At 35.3% G+C, this 16,918-nt stretch overlaps 1 protein-coding gene across 5 annotated transcripts in view; it reads left to right on the top strand.

Moving 5' to 3' along the window:
* The window catches only part of LOC108917312 (serine-rich adhesin for platelets), a 305,787-nt gene extending 295,075 nt beyond the window's left edge, over positions 1-10,712 (top strand). For 4 of the 5 annotated variants that reach the window (XM_018723857.1, XM_018723854.1, XM_018723856.1 and 1 more), the window contains 8 exons: positions 54-244; positions 307-495; positions 794-897; positions 3,998-4,162; positions 5,177-5,347; positions 5,407-5,481; positions 5,837-6,009; positions 9,619-10,712. In XM_018723857.1, coding sequence (XP_018579373.1) covers positions 54-244; positions 307-495; positions 794-897; positions 3,998-4,162; positions 5,177-5,347; positions 5,407-5,481; positions 5,837-6,009; positions 9,619-9,760 — 1,210 coding nt within the window. In that variant the 3' untranslated portion in view covers positions 9,761-10,712. Of the gene's footprint in view, positions 1-53; positions 245-306; positions 496-793; positions 898-3,997; positions 4,163-5,176; positions 5,348-5,406; positions 5,482-5,836; positions 6,045-9,618 lie in introns of all 5 variants that reach the window. The other variant, XM_018723858.1, reaches the window with a different exon arrangement.
* The last annotated feature ends 6,206 nt before the right edge of the window (positions 10,713-16,918 follow it).

The following is a 16,918-nucleotide window of genomic DNA, read 5'->3' as shown; positions in this document are numbered from 1 at the left end:
GAAGTAGTTTATCGTACCAACATGTTGTCCAATTTATTGTTTTCCTCTGCTAGGATTCCAGCTAGTCCTGTGCGGACGTCAAGGAAAAGGCCTAGGACGGAACCCCTGCAGCTGCCCGTCTTCCACCAGTCCAAGCTGAGGGCGACGAGAAGTAAACCCCAAGGGTCCGCTCCGTACACTCCTCAGCCGATACTCAACCCCCAAAGAATAGGAACGGGACTTTATTCCAATTTGAAGAACAAGAGTAAGTTTGCTGCGGGATCTGAAGGAAGGTAGGGACTTATCCAACTACCTCTATTGTTCCAGACGATGACGGGGTAAGTTGGAGCAGCGAACCCATACCGGAAACGGACTCGACCCCTCACGTCAATATAGGAGCCCAGTTCCAATGCAACATACCCCCTTTTACATCCGCTCCAAATAGAGCCAACCCGGAACCGACTTATGAGGATCTGCTCTGGGATCCCGGTATTAATAACTGCACCGACAGTGAAGGTAATTTATTCAGAAGTTCTTATCGTGTCACAGTCGGTTTGTAAGGAAAAATATCTTCCAATTCTTGGCCAATTTATCGTGTCGACAATGGGTAAATGTTTTAGATGTGTCTCTTTGGATATTTTTCCTTGGAAACGTGACAGCAACCGTCTCATATAACTGTACTGCAGATATCGCTAACAGAATGTTTACTAAATCTGATTGTTGTCGTTTATTGGCCTAATTTAAAAATGAGTGGCTTGTTGCCTAAGCCACGGAGTGGCTTACCAACAGGCATGTTAGCATTGAATATGTGCAGTTGACATGTATCTGGATTTCGCGTGCTGCGCTGCAGTCCCTGGCGGAGGACGGAACAAGGAGTACGCGATGCACCTGCTGCACATGTGCGGGGGCAACATCCACGTAAGTCACCAAGTATTTTTTTCACACATTTTTGTTTTTTTTTTCAAGACAATCTAACGTTTTTACTGTAAAATGCATTTACCGCGGTTAGGTGCAAAGAATTGGTGTTGACGAGCTGACATACTTGCGACATTTATTGCAAGTGTTGGTTTGTTCTGGAATTTCTTGTGAGAGTTATCAAAAATAATGTAATACTTTTAAAAGTCCGAGGAAAAAACGATATATAACGATAACAATTTTTTTTGCGAGTTTCGTGCAGTTTGAATTTATTGCGGCAATAAATGTTGCAAGTGAACCTCATAAGAATTCCATTTTAACCAAAAGTTCTTACCTTATCTTAGATGAGATTTCTTTACAAAAGAGATACTTCGTTGAAATACTTGCGACATTTATTGCGCAATAAATTTCGCAAAAACATGTCTATGTGCTTTTACACAAATACTTAATGCAAATTGTCGTTTCTATTCATCCACAATTTTTTTTGTTTATGTTTGACATTTCTTGCGAGAGTTATTAGAAACAGCACCACAAAACTCAAAGAATACTTTACCCTTCGATCAAAAGTTTGTTGTGCATGTAACAAAACAAATACGCGAATTTCTAATTCGAATTTGTTGGGGCAATAAATGTCGCAAGAGGACAATTGAAAGAATTTCATATTGGCCGATAGTTCTGACACACTTGTCTATAGATGAGATCTCTTTTTAGAAGAGATGCTTAGTTGAAATATTTGCGACATTTATTGCGCAATAAATTTCGCAAAAACATGTCTATGTGCTTTTACACAAATACTTAATGCAAATTGTTGTTTCTATTCTTCCACAAACATTTTTTTTGTTTATGTCTGACATTTCTTGTGAGAGTTATCAGATATAGCACCATACAAAACTCAAAGAGTACTCAATCAAAAGTTTTGTGCATGCAACAAAACAAATATGCGATTTTCTAATTCGAATTTATTGAGGCAATAAATGTCGCAAGTGGACATTGAAAGAATCTCATATTGGCCGATACTTCTGACATACTTGTCTATAGATGAGATCTCTTTTTAGAAGAGATGCTTAGTTGAAATATTTGCGACATTTATTGCGCAATAACTGTCGCGAACACATCTCAATGTTCTTTTACATAAGTACTTAAGTAAATTGTCATTTCTATTTTTCCGCAATTTTTTTTTTTCTGTTTATGTCTAACATTTCTTGCGCGAGTTATCAGAAATAGTAGAACTCAAAGAATACTGTACCCCTCAATCAAAAGTTTTGTGCATGCAACAAAACAAATTTGCGAATTTCTAATTCGAATCGATTGGGGCAATAAATGTCGCAAGTGGCATTGAAAAAATTTCATATTAACCGAAATCTCCGACATACTTGTCTATAGATGAGATCTCTTTCCAAAAGAGATGCTTAGTTGAAATACATGCGACATTTATTGCGCAATAAATTTCGCAAAAATATGTCAATGTTCTTTTCCACAAATACTTAATGCAAATTGTTGTCACTATTCTGCCACATTTTTTTTCCTGTTTATGTCTGACATTTCTTGCGAGAGTTATCAGAAATAGCACAATACAAAACTTAAAGAATACTGTACCCTTCGATCAAAAGTTTTGTGCATGCAACAAAAGAAATATGCGAACTTCTAATTCGAATTTGGGCAATAAATGTCGCAAGTGGGCATTGAAATAATTTCATATTAACAAATGTTCTGATATAATTATTATCTATAGATTAGCTATACGATTAGATCTCTTTCCGAAAGAGATGCATAATTGAAATACTTGCGACATTTATTGCGCAATAACTGTCACAAAAACATGTTACTGCTGTTTTACATACATTATTTAATGCAAATTATTGCTTCTATGCTTCCACAAAAAAAAATTCTGTTATGTCTGACATTTCTTGTGAGAGTTATCAGAAATAGCACCATACAAAACTCAAAGAATACTCAATCAAAAGTTTTGTGCATGCAACAAAACAAATATGCGATTTTCTAATTCGAATTTATTGAGGCAATAAATGTCGCAAGTGGACATTGAAAGAATCTCATATTGGCCGATAGTTCTGACATACTTGTCTATAGATGAGATCTCTTTCTAGAAGAGATGCTTAGTTGAAATACTTGCATCTTTATGACATTTCTTGCGAGAGTTATCAGAAATAGTAGAACTCAAAGAATACTGTACCCCTCAATCAAAAGTTTTGTGCATGCAACAAAACAAATCTGCGAATTTCTAATTCGAATTTATTGGGGCAATAAATGTCGCAAGTGACATTGAAAAATTTTTATATTAACCGAAAGCTCCGACATACTTGTCTATAGATGAGATCTCTTTCCAAAAGAGATGCTTAGTTGAAATATTTGCGACATTTATTGCGCATTAAATTTCGCAAAACTATGTCAATGTTCTTTTACACAAATACTTAATGCAAATTATTGTTACTATTCTTCCACAATTTTTTTTTCTGTTTATGTCTGACATTTCTTGCGAGAGTTATCAGAAATAGCACAATACAAAACTCAAAGAATACTGTACCCTTCGATCAAAAGTTTTGTGCATGCAACAAAAGAAATACGCGAATTTCTAATTCGAATTTATTGGGGCAATAAATGTCGCAAGTGGACTTTGAAAGAATTTCATATTAACCGAAAGTTCTGACATACTTGTCTATAGATGAGATCTCGCTTAGTTGAAATACTTGCGACATTTATTGGGTAATAACGGTCGCAAAAACATGTCAATGTTCTTTTACACAAATACAAATACAAATTATTGTTTCTATTGCACATTTTTTTTTTTCAGTTTATGTCTGACATTTCTTGCGAGAGTTATCAGAAATAGCAGAATACAAAACTCAAATACTGTACCCTTCAATAAAAAATTTTGTACATGCAACAAAACTGATTTTCAAATTTTAATTTATTGCGGCAATAAATATCGCAAGTAGACGTCCCTCTCCTATCCAAATTGCTTACGCGGTAGTCACCGCACGGCCCCCCCGAACCACCCCATCCCCCAAACTAGTTGCATTAAATTATAACTTCGACCGAAGACGAACACATTTCCGGATGTAAACTTGATCTGTTACATTAACAGGACGCCATGTTGCGGCTGATGCAGCCCTCCCCCAACCTCCCGACGGACCACCCGCTGCTGGCCTATCAATACAGCGAAACTGACAAATGGTCGTCGGTGGAAACCGACATTTTCCACAAGGCTCTGCTCAAATATGATAAAGACTTTCGCAGCATAGCTCAAGAGGTAATTACGGTGATTTGTCTGCCTTGTACTGGTCCTGTTAAGCGAAAAAACGCGCACGGCGAATATCGGTGCCCAAAGAAAGCGGCCCGGGCACGGGCGCCGTCGAAAGCTTTTTCGAAAGGGGTCACGCATAGTATATTTTTCCCTTCCTTTTTTTTAAGCAAGTAACGGTTAGCCACTGTCAGCCCTAACAACCTGTTCACTACTTTTCTATCAAAACAATAATAACAATAATTATAATAATAAAAGCCACACGGCTATTATTGTTTCATCAATTGAACGCTGCGGTTGCTTCCGGGGCCTTTAGTTTTGTTCCGTTAGCAGGGACGTTTCCCTGTGCGTTCCTCTATCCTATCAGTTTACTTTTTACCGAAAATGACCGTGTAAGGAAGTGTTTACAAAAGTGCGATAATGATGGTCTTTCACGCACAGGCTTAAACTTAACCATGAAAAGATAACATATTTCGTATTTTAAACATAAACAAAAACAAGCCCTTGAACAATCCATCGACGGTGACAGTTCCTCGAGTGGCGAAGAATTCATAAGCGGTTACAAGACTGATGCCGACATATTTATATCCGGTAAACATTGTCGAATTTGTTATCAAATATCGTGATGAAAAGATGTCATTTTCTAAATTAGATAGTTAGAAACAAATTTTGGAAATATTTCTACCTGAAATCTTACCGTAGGTCTAAAAAACTAAATCAAAATTAATTTCTGACATTGTGATCAACATCTCAGTCATTTTTAGACATTTCTAGCAAAATTATTGTAAACTGTTTTCTAAGATTATGTAAATTTGGCACGTAGTGTGAAACTAAAAGATTTAAGTCTTCTTCTAAATGGATTCCTTGACATATGACGTGGCAAACTCGTAATTCGGTGGTGCGCACGCGTAAATGGTTCCTTTCCATGTGAACAGCGCTTCTCATAAAGTACAAATATTAGTAATTTTGAGAAATGACTAAACACGTTTACATCACTCATATATTTTTATTTTCGCGCTCTAGATTCGGACAAAAACCATAAAACAATGCGTGCAGTTCTACTACGTCTGGAAGAAGGTGTGCGCTGACGAGTACCGCAGGTTGAAACAGATGCGGGAGCGGAGGAACAGCTATTTGAAAGGTTCGGAATCCGACATGGACGAGAAGCTCTACCCAGATGCCAAATTGCTGGGGGTAAATTACTGTTCTTAGCGTTCCTAGCACGGAAATGTATTTTTTCTTTTTTTTTGTAGATCGCAGACAGCGGGTCCCCCATGCCCGTTCCGGAGCCAAGAGGATTCGTCTGCGAATTTCCCGAATGCTCAGCTGTAAGATATATTTTTTTAATTGTTAATCCCTCAATTTGTTGCTACTTTTCTCCTTATAAGTCATCAAATACAAAGTGGAACAAAAAATAGGTCAGAATTTGACTAAAATTTAGTAAAAATTGTAAAGTGATGTTCGGCACTTCGTCCACATCGATATCAAAACAACATGGTGACTTTAAAGTAACACGCAGCTAAGCTATACGAAGCAATATGCTTTACTAAATTATTATTTTCCGCTGTCGATCTCTGACAGTTATTTTAAAGAGGCAAAAACTGGCAACGTCGACAGTACACTGATACAACTTACCACGCTAATTTTCCGTTTAAATGTTAACATTATAACTTTCTTTTTCAGAGTTTTAATTCCAGAGCGGCGCTGAACGGCCACATACGGATCCACGGCGGCACGGCCAGGAACTCGCCGACGCCGTCGCCGTCCGCCGCGCCGGACAAGAGGACGGCGCCCGCCAGCTCCACCGTCTGCCACCCCGACTCCACGGACGAGTACCCCTGCAAGATATGCGGGAAGTAAGTGTACACGAACCGTCATAAAAATACTTAAGGTAAATGATCGGTGTGTTGCGTCCTCTGCTTACGTGCTAATACTGTCCGTTACTTTCCGAAAATACAACATCCAGTGTGCGGAGAAAGGTATTTTTAGTTCGTGTGGGGGTGTAGCGGGCGGGTCATAGGGCGTGCTTTAAAAGAAAATCATCCTTTATTATTTTTTTTTACTTGTGCCGCTTTGGGACCATCGTCTGGTTTCCTTGGGTTTGACCTTGAGGGTCAAGTTCAAGGTTGTTTCAAGGTTAACTCTTGTTTCTATTTTGCAGCATCATCGATCAAAACTTCTGTAAAACCTCACAATTTATACTAAATTATTTTAAGTGTTGCAGCGTCATTCTGTTGTCACGTTTTATGGAACCACCACCAATAGTCGTGGTGGTGGTTATGTAAGGTCAAATCTGAGGTCATTAGGTCGTGGTCTCCGATGATCCAAACAACTTTTTTAAATGTCATTTTCCCGATATCTTGCTATCCTGACGAGTTACCAACCTGAGAACTTCGAGAGGGCGATTTGACTTTCAAATGACCTTGAAAATGGAAAAATAACTCGATCACAAAATATTTTTTTTGTCGTGGGCCAATACGAACTTTTTTTTCTAATTTTTGAGAGTACTCTTTCCTTTCGATATTTTCAACACTTCTCTTTAACATCCTGTATGTCCCTGAATTTCTTGAAAGCAGTTCGATTAATTAAAATTAAACAGAAGTTACTTTTGTCCTTAATAGTATAGAAACTTTTTCAATTGGTGCTTCTCTTAGTGTCTAGATGACAAATTTAATATCTACTACCATCCTTTAGAGCTTTATATCCATACGAGTAAATAAATAAGAGGATTTTATTATGTCTTCAGTCGGCAGCAGCGGTCTAGTGCGCCATCTGTAGCTGGTGTGGCAAACGACACACTCGGAAGCCACAGATCATAAAATAATTAAGAGGGCTGTATAGCAAATAGGCAACCAACAGAACATTTTTATAGATTTTATTACACGATTTGCCTAAATATGAATTAATGCATAAATAACAGACTTTCCTCCATTGTAATGCAGATTTTTCTATAAAATGGAGTTAATTTGAGACTCAAATTACTTTTTGTCGTAAAGAAATTTGTAATTTGCCGACTAGCGACTTCGTAAATTACAAATTTCTCTGCAGCAAAATGTAATTTGAGTCTCAAATTAACTCCATTTTACAGAAAATCTGCTTTAGAATGGAGGAAAGTCTGTTATTTGTGCATTAATTCATATTTAGACAAACTTTGTAATAAAATCTATAAAAGTGTATTGTTGGTTGCCTATTTGCTATAGACCCCTCTTAAGGAAACTGCATGGAAAACCACAATTAGAGGAACCTCTATTATATTGTCTAATAGATGTCGCTGCACTATAATGGCGGTAAATTTAAATTTATCAAAATACTCCAAGAAGAATAAAAAGTATTTCATTTATTTACTGGAATGGGTATATCTTCTTTATTTTTGAAGAAAAGTTTGTATGAACGCGCCTGCCCTTATTTTTTATGCCATTCGTGCACAACATATTGGAAGACTATGTTAAAAATTAACTTCTACATAAAATTCCGAACATATTTTGTAGCAAATTAACTAAACAAATTTCAAAATGCACATCTTGCCGCCTTATGACCCCCGGCTATATTCCCAAAGATTATTCATCTCTCAAGCAACTTGCGGAGAGATACCTATTTTTAGTTAAATTTTCCATTAATTGTACACCTTTGTTCGTTATTTTTTCGTTTCAGCATGCTCTATATATTTTGTATTTTTCTGCAAAACTTCTTAAAGCTACTGGAGTTTTGTTGTCTCTATGTTCACTAGAATATGATAACAGAAAGAAAATGTACGTCTGCCCACGTGTTCAGTAAACATAACCTTAAATAAATCAGATGCACGTGAGCACGTCACAACAAAAAAAAATTGCCGATCATAATGCCGGAATAGTCGTATGTGAATTTTGGTATTGGTCGGCCGACGGACTGCCACGATGTGGCATGAAACTCCATTTTTCTCAGGCTGCTTCTTTTTCTTATCTTCACTTTTACAAAAAAAATCAAATTTAGCCACTATTTTATTTTATAGAATACATATCGAGATAGTGAGGTCCAAAATATAAAGTGTTCATTTATTTTGACAGTATTTGTTTATTAAATTCAACTTCAAAATATAGGCCTTAAAATATCACTCATGTTTTTAGAATCCTCATAGTCCAATCAAATTAGATTTTTACGTGCCAACAGTTCAGTAGACAAAGACAAGTAAAAATTAAGGAAAATTCCGTGGAAATGAACCAACTACTTTACTCCAGTTGAACATGTTAGGGCTCCATTTTCAAAATGGCGTGCAAAGTTTGCAAAAATTCTTTTCATTAAAAGAAAACTAAAAATGTTTTAGACAAAAGTTGTAGAACAAAGATTTTGAGCTCAGACTGATTGATAACAAAGTTATTGCAAAAAAACGACTAAATGTCGCATTTTGTAAAAACTTTTGTATTTTTAATCTTTCGTTGTAAAGATTTTGGAGTTTTTAAAGAATGTGATTTTTAGCCGATTTTTTACAATAACTAATACATTTGTTTATCACTTGACATCGGGCTGGCCTCAAAATTTTTGTTATAACAAGTTCTACAACTTTTGTCTAAAACATTTTTTTCTAAAATGTTATTTTTTTTTAATTAAGTGACTTTTTCGAACTTTGGACGCCATTTTGAAAATGGAGCCCTAACATTCAGTTGGGGTAAAGTAGTTTATTCAATTCTACGGAATTTTTCATAATTTTTATGTTTTTGTTTACCGAGCTAAATTTTGGCAAAAATCGAGGTACTTTCGACAAATTGACTGGCCTATTAATAACTTACATGTACGAAATTTGAGTTCAATACAGTGCATTTTGTAAAAGATATAACCAGAACGTAGTTTTAAAGCCATAGAAGAAAATTGGCTTTATTTCTCTGTGTCCTACAAGCCCCTAAATCTGAGGTATCTTTTTTCAAAACACCCGGTACACAGAGCTATCTACAAAGTATCCTGAACCTGAAACTTGACTTTGTCATAAAATTCCTCAAATTTAAAAACTTCTCATTACAGTCCTGATCTCTACTTCCTCCGCTTCCTTGGTTGCATACGCACTAGGAGCCATAGAAACTGTTTACACTGATTTCTGTGTATCATTTGTACTGTTGAAAATTTATTTTTTAGAAAAACAGTCTAAACTTTCAAGTTTTAGTTTTTATAAATGGATAAATGCTACCCTAAGAAAAACGAGATCAAAAATTGTATCTAGCCTATCAATTTTACTGGATAGCTCTGGTTCATAGTATCATATTATATATCTTATAAAGGAGAGAATAATATTCAAAAAAGCATTTTTAGGACTTTCATTTTTGGACTCATGAAGAACTTTTTTCTTAATTTGAGGAGTCTCATCAATATGTAAAGTAAATTTTTTGCATTTTATGTTTCATAATGCGATGTAAATCAATCGCAGATTGGCACCACTAAAGTTTTGGACCTCGCTGTTCCACAGTACGAACTAAACAAGCTCTTTTTTTTATCGACAGAGTGTTCACAAAGATCAAAAGTCGTAGTGCCCACATGAAATCGCACAGGCCGCCCGACGCAGAGCCCGTCAGGAGAAAAGAGAAAGACGCCCCCTCGTGCTCCAGCTACGAACTTTCCGTGCCAAGCCCCTTTAGTACCTAGTCCTAGCTCAGAAACTAACTTTTACATTAAACGAATCAAAAACAGGTAAAGGGCAATCAAAAAATTAATAATATTATAATAATTAAAGAGTCAGATCGAAGGAACATCACATAATTTCTTGAAGATGAAAAAAAAAGACATGTTTGTTATTCAAAACTTTAGAAGAGTGTAGGTAAAAAAATTATAGGTAGAGTAATAGTGTACAAATTACAAACCACATATTAACAGAGATTTATATTTAATATAAAATAGGGGTTGTGTTACGTTACGGTGTCGTAACGTTAGTGCCTTTTCGAATGTCGACTGAGACACTATGTAAGGAGCCGCGCCCCCCGCCCAGGGGGCGCGCGCCTCGTGCTACCATTAGCGATCTGGTATTCAAAAAATAGTGCTCAGAAATTTTATAAAGTACGCCAGAAATACCAGCTTCGCAACAAAAATAACATTGTATGATTTTCAAGTTCAAATATATTACATATCGTCGCCCCCCTAGATCGTTTATACGGGTCTAGGGAAGGTCTGGGTCCCAGAATAGGTCCTTGCGGTACCACACAAATTACAAGTCATAATTACTATTTAGTTAATTTGCAACAGTTTTTCGGACTGATGAAAGTTCTTATCAGGGTTGAGTGGAAAAATCGATTTATTATATTTAAAACACAGTTTAGCATATACAGGGTGAACCGTTGTTTATTTTGTCGCTTTGGTGTCTCGTAACTGTATCTGGAATATTAAAAAAAAAATGGCGCATCATTATTGGGCAAGACAGGTCACTATAATTTGGTATTTTGCCATTTTTTACAAATTAAAATTTAGTGGAAAAAAAATTTGTAGATTGGTGACCTTCGGTTGTTATTCCTTGCCTCAGCAGTTTATGCATTGAGTGAAAAATTTTATAAGTATATATACAGGGTGATACAGAATTATCAAAAAAAAAATCTGGATGTACAGGGGACCCTTACAAATACAATTTTGTAAAGAAAAAATCAAAAAGGGCAGTTCGAAATTGATTTAAAAATACTCTTCTGCACGGCACTGGAAACTGGTCCACTGTAAAACCTGACCTCGCACAATGCACCTATTTTATATCGGCAAATTCAAATGCTTTTGCCTTTATTAATTCCATCCATCAACTCTGAGTTGCTATACACGCAAACTATTTTTGACACTAACTACTAAAAAACTGTTGTAAACACCACAGATAACAGGTAAAAACTACCGCAACGACGGATTTCAGTATTAGGAGTCACATGGCTCTCCACGCGTATTGCGAATGACGCTAGAGACTACAGTTGTCCAGCTATGTAGTGGTTGAATGTACTATAACTTCAATAATTTTTTTTCTCGAAAACTATAAGGATTTTACAAAAATTTTTTTTACAATATTAACTCCATTTCTTATGCCGCATCTAATCCCAAATTTTTTTTGGATAAGTTGTGAATCACCTGTATAGGGACATTTTAAATATAAAATTGGGAATATTGATCTTTCCTATTGTTAACACCTAACCCTTGGTCGCATTGGTATAACTCAAAGATGGTATTCAACAAATAATGAAAACGAATTTTGAAAAAAGTAGAAAACAAAACACAAAAAAAATAATACAAGACACTGGTTTTATTAAAATTTCTATCTGGAAGGTGACCTAATAGCTCTGATGATGGTCGTAACAAAACGGCAAAACGTCGACATAGTGTTTTTTCTATGCTTCCTGATCCAAACATAAATAAAATACCTTTTTTAGGCATTATTTTAGATTTTTGCAACTTTGAATATAGCTTTTTGTGATTACAGTGATAAGACATTTGAAATGATTTGTTTTTTCCTTAATTTTTCCTAAATTTTATTTGTTTGCATTGGAATACGAGGCACTCTTCATTTCCAGTTTTGATTGAAAAATGTCTTCATATTTTTTATGTCAATTTTTTTTTTATTTTACGTCAGAGTACAAGAAAATCTTGGTGAAATATGCCAAATTAATTTCTAGTTTTAATTATTTTTTTTAAATCGCGTTAGCTGTAGCAAAATAATGTTAAATTTATATACAAATTTCAATTTGTAAAATTGTAACTTTCTGTGGGTTTTGGGACGCTAATAATGGGTAATGAAACAAGATCCACCCTGTATATTTAAAATTATACTTGTATCCAATAATAAATATACAAGAAATTTATTAATAATTTCCATTCATTAGATTAGGCATTGATTTGCGGAGTCGGACCCCGGAGTATGTCCCCGGAGTCGATCCCCGGGGTTTGGCGCCGGAGTTTGAACCCAAAGTTGGACCCCGGAGTCTGTCCCCGCAGTCTAACTCCGGAATTCGACCCCGGTGTCAAACTTCAAGGTCAGCCCACCGGAGACTGTACCCGGAGTCGGACCCCGGAGTCGCACACTGGAGTTTGACCCACAGTCGGAATACGACCCCGGAATGTGACCCCGGAGTCGTGCCCTAGAGTATGGCCCGGAATCCGATCTCAGAGTTTGACCCCGAACTTCGTTCCCGGAGTCGGACCCCGGAGTTTGTCCCCGGAGTCGTAACCGGAGTTGGACCTCGGAGTTTGCTCCCGGATTCGAACCCAGGAGTTTGACCCCGGAGTCTGTCTCTTGAGTCGGGCCCGGAGTTTGTCCCCTGAGTTTTTCCCCGGAGTTTGTCCCCGGAGTCTCACCCCGGATTCGGATTCCGGTGTATCTATCGCGATATTGCGGGTGTGGTATTTCCGGCGTACGCTTTAGAGTATCATTTTCGTTAAGTCAGCTATATGAGCAATAGATCTGAACTCAAAGTGTTAATAATCAAATATCAAAACGGCCATAATAATAAATAATTATTGTATGAACTATACGTATTATAAATAATATAATAACTTCAATGAGACCGCCTAGCCCGCCCCGTTGCCGCCCAAACAAAAAGTATATGTGGATTTGCTCAAAATGCGAGTGTTTTTAACTCTTCCTTTTTATATTTATTAACAAATTAGTTATCGTAGGAGGTAGGTGTTAGAAAAATTTACAAATAAGAATTATTTTAATAATAAATTGCTACTAATACTATATTATAGGTTAACGAGTACTGTTACGGGACGGTTATACGGGGCGCTCCAGAATAAGAGATTTGATAGAGGGCGTTAAAGTGAATTTTCTAAAAATTAACTTTTCCGCTGTAAAAATACGTGAAACAGTTTCATTTTCAAGAAGAAAATAAAACAAAATTGCCAGGTATTGTTCTGGTGGATATTGTAGATTTTTCTCGAACGCTAGACGGTACAAAAGCTCAAAATATTCCTGCTCTGTCACACTAAACGTTTAGTGCTTTTCACTACATGTGTCCATAAAAAAATCTCTGAAAATTTCTTGGACTGCCATATTCTTTAAAAAAAAATTTAACGGAAAGGATCTTGTAAAGTTTTTTTAACCCTAGGATTCACGTTATTCTCGAGCGCGCCGCAATTGATCGACAGGATATTAGTTACTACCCTGTAAAAAAAATCTAGTTGAATTGTACGATACGGATGTAAAAAAATGTGCCACAGGGCGCCCCCGGGGCGGCGGGCGGCCTCCTTGGTTTTTTAACTCAAATGTACCGAGGGTGCTGAAAGCACGCGGGTACTATTAACTCTGTGTTGTGATCTTTTTAAAAAGTCTATTACTATGAATCTATCTATATTAATACTTATAATGAAATATTTGTACATGTTATTGTATGTATGATATTAGATTAAAATTTAGAGGCCTGCGCGCGACCGGCGCCGTTCCCGCGTTTTTTCCATTAAAAAAAATGACAATCCACTTTATTTTGTTTATGTATATCTATTTATGTATCGGTGTTTTTATTATATGTCTAAGAGACGTTAAACCTAGGTTAAGCGCTTAATCGCTGTTAAATGTTTTTGAGACGCTGTATGTTTTCTTGAGCTCATGGAGATGTTAGATAGTAGATAAGTGTATATATATATACAGGGTCCATCCCGGTCCGCGGCAGGCCGCCAGACTGGGCCAGAATTTTTGGTAGTCATAGGTATCAGGTGCTCAGATCTATCAATTAATTGTTGTTATATTCAATGTACCTCTTTAGAACTGACGGCCATTTTAAACTATGTATATCGTTCATCTGATGGGTACCTTAAATCGTTTTTTAAATGACTATTGTTGAACTTTTACCTAAGCGCTTTTTTTAATTTTAATGTTTTTGTTGTTGAGAATAAAGTTATTTTTGTCCAACCTCCCTCTTTACTTATTTTTTTTCTCACGGCTTCCATTTAGACACTCTCAAGGGTAAGTAATGACCGTTTTTAAAGGTTCTATCATAATCCTAAGAATTATATCAACACAAGAACTAAAAATTAGATATATACGCCACAATTTATTTCATACATGATACAATACGGACTCCGCAACTGTGAAAACGAAATCATCGAAATATTACCACAAAATAGTAAATAGATACATATATAAATAATACAAATGAGTTCGGCAAATTTCTATTTTCTAAGATTTAATTGAAACAAATGCTCAAATGGAAAAAAGTCTAATTTTTATCAACATATTATATTATGAAACTAATATTTTCATACATATTTATTGTTGGCTATCAAATTTCAAAACAAATTTTTGTCTTAAAAAATTTGTAAATAGAATCGATGGTTTTTTATTTAATAAAAATTTTAATTATGTATCAAAACCATTCTTTTTGGAACATGAACTATTTATACAGGGTGTAACTTTGAGTGAGGGTCATATTTATACAGAGGCTCCCTTTGACCTCTAGAGACACGAATCAATAGTTTATTTTCCCAAATTCCGTTGTAAAAAATTTATTTTTTGTAACCTTTTTTTAGTAATTTTCATACCTTAAAAAATATATAGTGTGTTGATTGCTTCCAGCAATGAAAAACATTCAAATTCACATTCATATTAGATGTACTGTCTCCAATTGGGGAACAACTAACGCCCTTCGCTTCATCACTGTTACCAGCACTATCTCCCTTCACATGCACTGTAGGTTGCCTACAATTCATATTTTGTATTACAGTGTTGGCGTACACAAGTATTATATTCGTAATCAGGGGAAAGTGTACCCCTAAAAACTGATCCCCACTTAAAGTTACAGCTTCCATAAAAATAGTATTATGTTACATTAATTTTTCAGAAAGAAATTCTTCACATTTTTTTGCTGTTTTATTTTTTAATCAGCAAACTCGTTACAACAAAATATTTTTTTGTTTACTTATCTTTTATATTACACTACTTTTTATTTGCACTTTCTCCATTCAGTTGACTTCCTTTGTATAAAACGGCCTAATAAATAATATTAGAAAAGAAAAAAATAAACGTTTACTTGTGATAATGTTAAATCTAACCGAAAATGACCGTCAGTTTCCCTAGTTTACAATCACCTTTTGTTATCTATATGTGACTTGACACTGTATTTTTTTAATCGTGAAGCTCGAGTACAATCATTTGTCTACGTTTCCTACAATAAGCCCTATGCGGACTGTGCTCATTTAAAACGCAACAAATTAATTTTAAGAGGGCTCTTCAGCAAATAGGCAACCAGCAATACATTTTTATAGATTTTATTACACAGATTATCTAATACGAATTAATGCACAAAAAACTGTGTAATAAAATCCATAAAAATGTATTGCTGGTTGCCTATTTGCTTTAGAGCCCTCTTAACTGTGTTTTCCGCTATTTCATTGCTTGGTTGTGCACTGAAACACTGAAGTAAGGTGTAATCTCTAAAGTGGATTGTAAAAGTAGATATTCTGGACAAGGACACTGAACTTTTTCACTTGAACATGTGATCGATAATGAAACTAAATTCTAAATTTAAAATCGATGGATCTGATTGGTTGCAATTATGGAGGATGTTTTAATTTAACCAATCAGGTTTTTGATAATAATTTTGATAAAAATTTTGCCTAGAATTTCTTTTCTATTTTATCTCGTTAAAAGGTTACAACTTACTGCAGTGGATCAACTCTGCATTTTTACTGACTTCCTATGTCGATAATTTCTAAAATCGACTATATCAGCCCCACGAGTGTTGTGCCAACTTAAATAAAATAGTGTCATGTAACATATTTAGTACCCAAGCTTGTATATTTGTAAATAGGCTAAATATTACGATCTATATTCTACAAGAACGTTCGACAGCCGTTATGTTGTCAATAATGCCTGCCGAACGAATCGTTTTTATAAATGTTTGAGGTTTTACGGTTAAATTTGCCAAAGGATATATAATTTGAACCCTACTCCGCCAACGAGTCGAACTAGTGGTGGGAATAGGTAGAGCTCAATCCGAAATTCTAGTTCACCGAGCTTGCAGAAAAATTTGTGCAAATCCATCTCATTCGGAAGCTTTTCATTAAATAGATGACAAAAAATCAGCAGTCAGTGAAGTGTTTCTAAATTATATTATAGTTCTGATAACAACAATATTTTATCTTGGCTCGTCTACCATGAAAAATTTAGATTTGCACTAGTTTTCTGCAGCTGTAGAGGTAAAACAGTGTTGCATACATTCGCTTTTTCTGTACATATTATTTAAAACCCTACCCGTACCTGAGATTAAAATTTTAATCTACTTTATGTAGCATGATATCCTCGTCAGAACCAAAGTGACTGAATGAATATTCGTTGTAATAATATTTTCCATAATTTGCTACCTACTCGTTTGAGATTCTTATTTTTTTTTTGTTTGAGAAAAGGTATCGCACATACACGTTGAAATAATTCTCATCACCAGTTTTAAGGAACAAAAATATATTACAAGGTTTTTCATTGTGTATATAGTTCGTTTGAACTACTTGAAAATTATAGTCAATTCATTGTGTTTCGATTTACAGTTTTGCGTAAACTAAATTTGTTTGTCAACAACGTTTTTTTATCAAAGGTATATTATCGGTCATTTGAACTACTGGAAATCTATAGATAACTCATTGCGTTAGGATTCAACATTTTTGCATAAACTGATTGTTTTCTAATTTTGAACATTCTTTTTTATTAACATAATATTTGTTCATTTGAGCTACTGCAGGTAAATAGTTGTTCATTGTATTTTAATTATAGTTATATAAGTTTGTTAATTTTTTTCATAACAATTTTTTATTTAGCTACATTGTTCATTTGAACTACTGGAAATCTACAGTTCATTA

This window comes from Anoplophora glabripennis, unplaced genomic scaffold (assembly GCF_000390285.2).
Source record: "Anoplophora glabripennis isolate ALB-LARVAE unplaced genomic scaffold, Agla_2.0 scaffold22, whole genome shotgun sequence".
NCBI classification, from domain to species: domain Eukaryota; kingdom Metazoa; phylum Arthropoda; class Insecta; order Coleoptera; family Cerambycidae; genus Anoplophora; species Anoplophora glabripennis.
Note: the sequence above shows the minus strand (reverse complement) of the source record. Positions and strands in the feature narration are given on the sequence as shown.